At 44.5% G+C, this 6,914-nt stretch overlaps 1 protein-coding gene across 9 annotated transcripts in view; it reads right to left on the bottom strand.

Moving 5' to 3' along the window:
• Positions 1–433: 433 nt before the first annotated feature.
• Positions 434–6,914, bottom strand: part of SLC25A28 (solute carrier family 25 member 28) — a 29,487-nt gene continuing 23,006 nt past the window's right edge. For 4 of the 9 annotated variants that reach the window (XM_030335213.1, XM_030335215.1, XM_030335216.1 and 1 more), the window contains 4 exons: positions 5,040–5,117; positions 3,590–3,818; positions 2,457–2,513; positions 434–1,293 (listed from right to left, as the gene is read on the bottom strand). In XM_030335213.1, the coding sequence (XP_030191073.1) occupies positions 776–1,293; positions 2,457–2,513; positions 3,590–3,812 (798 nt within the window). In that variant the 5' untranslated portion in view covers positions 3,813–3,818; positions 5,040–5,117 and the 3' untranslated portion in view covers positions 434–775. Of the gene's footprint in view, positions 1,294–2,456; positions 2,514–3,589; positions 3,819–5,039; positions 6,191–6,914 lie in introns of those variants that run through there. The other 5 variants (XM_030335210.1, XM_030335208.1, XM_030335211.1 and 2 more) reach the window with 2 other exon arrangements.

The raw sequence follows: 6,914 nt of genomic DNA, 5'->3' as shown, positions 1-6,914 counted from the left end.
CGATTATTTACCACATAATCCTTAGGTCTTGCAGCTTCACTAAATAACTCTTGTTCTGCAACTACATTAGAAAACAAAGTGCCGTGTGCCAAGTTTTACTCTGGCAGGCCGAGCTGAGAGAGCAGAGAGGTCTGCCTCTTCTGTGCTGTGCCATTGTCCCCTGGAAAAGGCAAGAGTGGGGATCAAGAACACCTGTTTAGCTAGGATCTGTCAAAGGCCATTGTTCCTGCCATCAGGGAGATTCCTTGGAGCTTAATACTAAAACTAGGGGGAGTAGGGCTCCAAAGCCTTGAGTCACTATGAAAACCAGCAAGAACCCAGACTGCAGACATATACAACACACCTTCCTCTTGGACCCCTTGACTGATGCTTCAAGTCAGAATACTTAAAAGCATTTCACTTCCCCTTTGGCATAACAAATCCAATGAAACCATGTAATTTAAAGGCTTTTTATTAGGAACCAGGGGAATGAGCTGCTTGTCCCTCTGTAACAGTCTAGAGTAGGTCATCAGGCCCAGGATGGAGAAAGGTTATTAGCAAAGGTACTGTGGTGTGCTTTGCTGCACTTGCTTAGGGCCTGGAAGGAAAGGTGGCGGCAACGGAGGCTGGCCGGAACTGATGTTAGCCAAAACACCAATAGCCTGGGGAGAACCCTCTACCTTCCTTCCACCTCCACTCAAGGCCAGATGGAGCATGCCAGGAGACCGAGAACATGGCTGGAGCAGGCAGGACGCAGCAGTGCTGGACCCCTGGCTGCATCGTGTGCTACTTCACTTCACTTGCCTGCCCTCCACTCTTCTTGCCGTTTGGTGATTAGGTATTTGAAGAACTCATACACAGACCATGCGATGGCTGTGGAGGGGATCTGATAAATTACTCTGGCCTGTACCCCTCGGAAGTAGGCGGTCACACCACCTACTTGATACACCGTCCTGAAGGCACTAGCCATGCCTGTGATATGTCCTGTGATGTTTGAGTTCAAAGCCAAGGATTCCTGGGTGTTGAGCAGTGTTTTGCAAACGTCCAGTGGGGTTGTGGCAGCGGCAGCTACGGCTCCTGCACAGGCTCCAGAGAGAACGTGGGAGCTGGGGTTGTACCGTCTCTGGGGGTTAAAGTGCTCCTGCAGGAATTCATAGGTCATGAAGTGAATGGCTTGGAAGGGAACATTCATGGTTAGCTGGGTGGTGTAGCTACGATAAAAGGCGCCGGCCCCTTCATTTTGCCACACTGCCCGTACACAGTCTGTCACCCGGTGGTATGGGGAGTTGTACATCTGCATCCTCTGCTTGACCACTGGTAGTGCCATCAACAAGAAGAAGGAAGGAAATGATGCCAGCAATCAACCGGTGAGCAAGAGTGTCCAGATTCAGAGTCCCGAGTCAGCGGTCAGCCATTGGAATGGAGAGGGGGAAAAAAAAACAGTATGAGTGAGCTATCAGTCTAATAAATTAAAGTTTCCCTTTTTTGAGAGAAGGGGATAGGAGAAGGTTGATAAAGGGCCAAAAAATAAGACTGACTTATAGTAGGATTTCTTTAAAACCAACCAGTGAACACACAAGATACATCTATGGTTTAGAAACTCCAGTAGATTTTCTTGAAAAAATTACCAACCTATTATGATCTTACCCTTTCATAAAACCCCAGGGAAGAAATGACTCAGTGGCAGTGAACGTGATAATGAACGGATAGCCCTAACAATCCCAATCCTCAGGTATGTAGAGCACCCAACTCTTATGACATGAGGATGGTTATCCTCCTCAGGAGAAGGGCTACCAGAAAGAAAACACAGTTCTTAACCAAGAAGACTGTGGCTTTAGTTTCCAAACATCTACTCTCTCGAGTAGATAACATGGTATCTTCAGCTTAGCTTTGGCCCTTTCCACACCATGGCCTTGCCCAGACTGGTAAAGAGCTGGAGCTTAAAGAGCATGGCAACTGTGCTATCCCTTCACGTTTGTTTGAGTACCTCATTCTCCAACTCAGAAGCCAAGATCCAAGCACCAGGGCAGGAACTGAGCTCTACAATTTACCCTTTCATTCCTATTTCGACTATCTTCATTCTAATAAGAATGGCAGGATTTTTAAATGTCAAAATCCATCTTTACCTCTTTGAAGAAAAGTGAAATACTCTGTTAAATTTTCAGATGAGATCAAATCCACTACAAAGAGGACTTCCGAGAAAGCCCAGGAATAGGCCAAGTAGAGCCATATCTTTTTTCAGGGAAGCCCCAAAGATGAATTAAAGCTCAATGAATTTGCTTCCTAAGGGGCTCCTCCTACCCACTGACAATATGGGGGGGCGCGCCCTCTACTGGTAAGAAACGGTAACACAAAAGGATTTCCCCACCAAAATGGCTGGGGTGCTCCCTGTCTTTCCTCCGCAAACCAGAAATAAAGGAGAAGCCTAGAGATGCAGGTGCAGTGGCCCACAGGGGGAAAGGTGGAGGAATCATTACCTTCTGCTGGATTCATGGCTGCATCATGCAGTAATGTTGCTACACAACCAGCCGCACCTGCAAAGGAGAAAACAATCGCCATACATGAGGCCAGAAGAGGGCAACTGATTGAGGCACCAGAGTGAAGGGAGTGGCTAGGCTAAACAACAGCAGGGAGAGGGAACCCACTGCTCTCGAGCCCCTGTTCTGAAAAATGAAGATATTTGTTCCCACCAACTTAGTAAGGTTACCGGTCTACATTCCATATGTATAATAGGAAGGCCAGAAGAGTCAAAGAAAACAACCCAGATTTTATAAAGACGTTTCTGAGAACGAATGCACTTTATGCCCCAGACAGGAAGCAGGTACACTGCAGCCAAGGGATGCCAGCACCAACTGCCTCCAGTGGAGGGAGAACATGAGGGGCGGGTGGTCAGATCTGCCCCACACCATCTCACCTGTCATCCTGCTGCCCCTGTGCTGCCCATTCCAACTCCAAACTCTAACATCTATCCATTTAGACCTTTCCTTGAGGTCCTTAACCACCGTATCCCTCAACCTTCCTCTCAGTTTGGTTTTCAATCCTCAAGCATCAGGCTGCTGTCCCTTCCCTTACTTTCACATGACCTTCAACCCTCTGGTTTTTCTGTGCAGAAGTCTCTTGGCTCAACCCCAATTCACTTGAGGCCTTGTCGTGTCCTCAACAACACAAACTGCCTCTGGTCAGTTAGGATCCTGAAAAGGTGATGCAAAGAGCTGGGGCTCCATTAATGTCTTCCTTGGGCAGCTGGGTCACCTCAGATCCTGCCCCAAGGAGCAGGACACCACCCGATTATCAAGATATATACAGTGGGAGTATTTCAGTGTGTCTCCACATTACCAGGGCATTAGAAGTTGATGCAGGGAGATGAAAGAAGTCAAGCTGGTAGGTAAGGGAAGATACCGTAACACTTTGTTGAGGTGCCCCAAAAGAGGGGTGGGGTTGAAGCAGCCCATTGTCTGAGAACGTCAGGTTTGGAAGTCCCTCCCCTATACTCTGGCCTACCCCAGCCCAAAGCTTCAGCTCCAAACCATGCTGAGACTGGAAAGCATTGACAGCAGCAAAGCCCAAAGAGTTGAGAAAGTGGGGGAACCAGCACAGGAAGGCTCAATACCATTGGCAATATGGCTATTGCCCCCAGGGTGGATTACATCACTCAATGTCTTTTTTAACTTTTCGTAGCAGGCAAAATAGAGGGCATGGGCAGGCCCTGCGCCTGTTGCTGTGACGTTTAGCCCCCGCATGGGTCTCCACAGCCCCTCTGTTCTTATAATCCTCCAGAGTGCCTCCAACACATTTCGATAGCGGGCGGCTGGGTCAGGCTGTAGGCTCTGCATCCGGGTCTGAAATTACAGAAAGAAGTGCAATGTCAGTGATGCCAACTTCTCATTCAACGTTGTAACTTCAGCACTCAGGCTTGGGACACTCCTCTGTGGAATCATGCCAATGTGCGGGAGTGCTACCTGGCACCCAGTTTTACTCCCAAATCTATGTCTGACCTTTCCAAGGCTTGGACCTTTTGCTAGTCATCTCTGAAGGGAACACCATTCTTTTCTCAAGAATATAACTGCTTAGGAAGTATGCTTGAACTCTGAAATGATTCATAGCCCCAGCAACAAATATCAAGCCTGTTTCAGGAGATGTTGCTTTTGTGCCTTAATAAACCCAGGCCAAGAGTTCGTTACAAATGGATTCTAAAGTCAACTATTTACTGTCTACAACATTATGCCTTATTTCTGAAGGTTGATCCTGGGCCTGCTTCCTAACCACACACTATACTGACTAATGAGACGATGGCTCATCCTTTATTACATCTTTGATGATTATCTGACTTTCATGGATTATTTGGCATTGGCAGCTGAGCCTGTAGGTTAAACTCTTGGCAGAAGTAACATTTGTAATCAATGCTGCTCTATTTCTGGGAAAGAGCATTTGCCTTGAGACTATGAAAGGTGGAAACTAACTTTGTCTCTAAAACTGAAGGGGCTCCCAGATTTCTAATCAAAACTGAATGAATCCCCAAACTGGCATCAAATTAAATCAGTCTCTGTGAAACAGAATCCATGGAATTTCCAGAGGATTCAATGATTGGGACAAAAGTACATGGCAGACACTTTGTATAATGTTCCTGGACAAAGTCTGGTTGGGATTTGGGAAATGAATCTTTTCGAAACATTCACCAAATCACAGACCCTCAGAGGGAGGTTTGTCTCCCAATGAAAAACTCTTGTCTATTGATCCATTTCAAGATTAAGATGGCATGGAGACTAACAATATAAAATCAATGTCCAGTGCCTGGAACAAAGTAAGCACTCAAGATTTGTTTGTTGAATGAATGAATGAACGAACGAATGAATCTTAGCTGTGTCTGCACCAATTCACAAAGTAAGAAGCAGACTATTAGTGAGCCAGAAGGGCAATTTATGCCCAAGTATAGTTTAAATTCCTACTTCATTCCAATTACTGGTTCAATCTGGATTTAAAAGCTTGAACCTTCCTTTTGGCCAACTGCAATCCAAGAGTATTGTCTCTTGTCAAAAGCATGAGGGAAAAAAAAAACTAACCAGATCAACAGGTCCTAGTTAGCTGTAAGCAATCCACATTCCTCTAGTTATTTTCTCTTGTCTGCTACCAACAAAGAACTGGAAAGTTAAAAGGTTAATTACTGTAAATGCAATCAGAAATACAGTTACCACTTATTACAACTTGACACATTCACTCTACTTCTCAAAAAAAGAAACCCATATAGTTCCAATAAAGCATGTGTTTACAGATCTTTCCCATCACTCATGGGGTATAAAATCCATCAGAGGAGTTATTCAGCGACTACAGGTCTTTGCTGGCTGTGGCTGCTGATAAAGATAAACTGATCCTGGTGGCTTAACAATTATGTGTTTCCATTGGTTTGTTCGGAACTGTTCTTGCATAGGGAGAATGTTCAGAAGCTGTACTGCTCTGCTGAAGTCACTGGCATTATCTGGACAACCAGCCTTGAAAGGTCTGGCCTCAGAGATGTGGAACGTTTCACCCCCAAGAGAAACCTGGACTGTAAGTTACCTTGAACATAACATACATACCCCTAACTCTAATTCACGATTCTACTTACACCCTTATGGAGAGGAACCAAGCATAAGCTATGCCGAATACAGAAATGAATACAGCTCCCCAAATTTGTGGGCCAATAAATCTTTCTTTTGGAGAAAGATCAAATCTCTAAGAATTTATGAATAGCCTTTAATATAAAAACCACTAGCTTTGAAGAAAAGCCAAATAAACTAATAGGTAAGTGGTTTGGCAAAAAACAAGCCACATTTCAGTCAGAAAGCCTGAGTTTGAGCCCCAGCTTTGCTAGATGCGTGGCCTTGGATATGTCACTTAACCTGAGTTTCAGTGTTGTCATCTACAACATGAGACTAAGAATGGCTAATGGAGCTATTATGGGGATTTGAAGAGTCAGGGCATGTAAAAGCCATTGGTAATTTATGAAGTACTACAAATATAAGGCTTTTTATTGTCTTCAAACATGATTCTAGGAAATATGTGTTTATATCTTAGAATGTATAGATCATGGGAGTGTTGTCTCTTGTGTATGTCATTTCACAAATATGCATGGGCAACTAACTGGTCCTTAGCCACTAATAAATCAGGTTTCATTTTTGTATTTCTTGTTTTCACTTTATTGTTTTTAATGTTTATTTTTGAGAGAGACAGAGAGTGAGTGGGGAGGGGCAGAGAGAGAGGGAGACAGAGAATCCCCAGGGGGCTCCACACTGTCAGTGCACAGCCCAATGTGGGGCTCGAACTCACGAACTGTAAGACTATGACCTGAGCCGAAATCAAGGGTCGGATGCTTAACCAACTGAGCCACCCAGGTGCTCCTATTTCACTTTCAAGTTTCTCTTTGGCTATAATGATTTTTTATGTCCGGCTATCAATCTGAAGTTCACACTTAGGACTGAGCACTATTGTGAAACTCTGTGCCTTGCTTGGCTCTGGAAATCTACTTTGGGGAGGCTGTATGGAAGGCCCGAGAGCCTGACTGGGGTCAAATCATGACTGTGCCACCTAACTTGCTTCCTTTTCTTGTTGTGTAAAATAATGAAAATGGTGTGTACTTCATGAAAATGCTTCACGGATTAAATGAATAAATGTATGTAAGGCACATCAGTTAGTGTTTGGCAAACAAGAAGAGTTGACATTTACTGAATAATTATTATTAGATACAAGAAAGTCAAATAAGCCAATGTTTCCATTTCCTAACCTTTCATTGGTGAATGTGTATAGATAACCATTTACATCTGGAGTTTGGCAAAGATTTATTTCCCTTTGTCACGATTACAGAGCCAAATAGCAGCACGTTGGTGACAAGAGGGTACTTAGATGATTTTGAGAAGAGTTCTGACTGCTTTGGTTGCAGAGCCTATCCCTATAGATAAAGT

Source organism: Lynx canadensis, chromosome D2 (assembly GCF_007474595.2).
Source record: "Lynx canadensis isolate LIC74 chromosome D2, mLynCan4.pri.v2, whole genome shotgun sequence".
In the NCBI taxonomy this organism is placed as follows: Eukaryota; Metazoa; Chordata; class Mammalia; order Carnivora; family Felidae; genus Lynx; species Lynx canadensis.
This window is presented reverse-complemented; position numbering and strand designations above follow the sequence as displayed.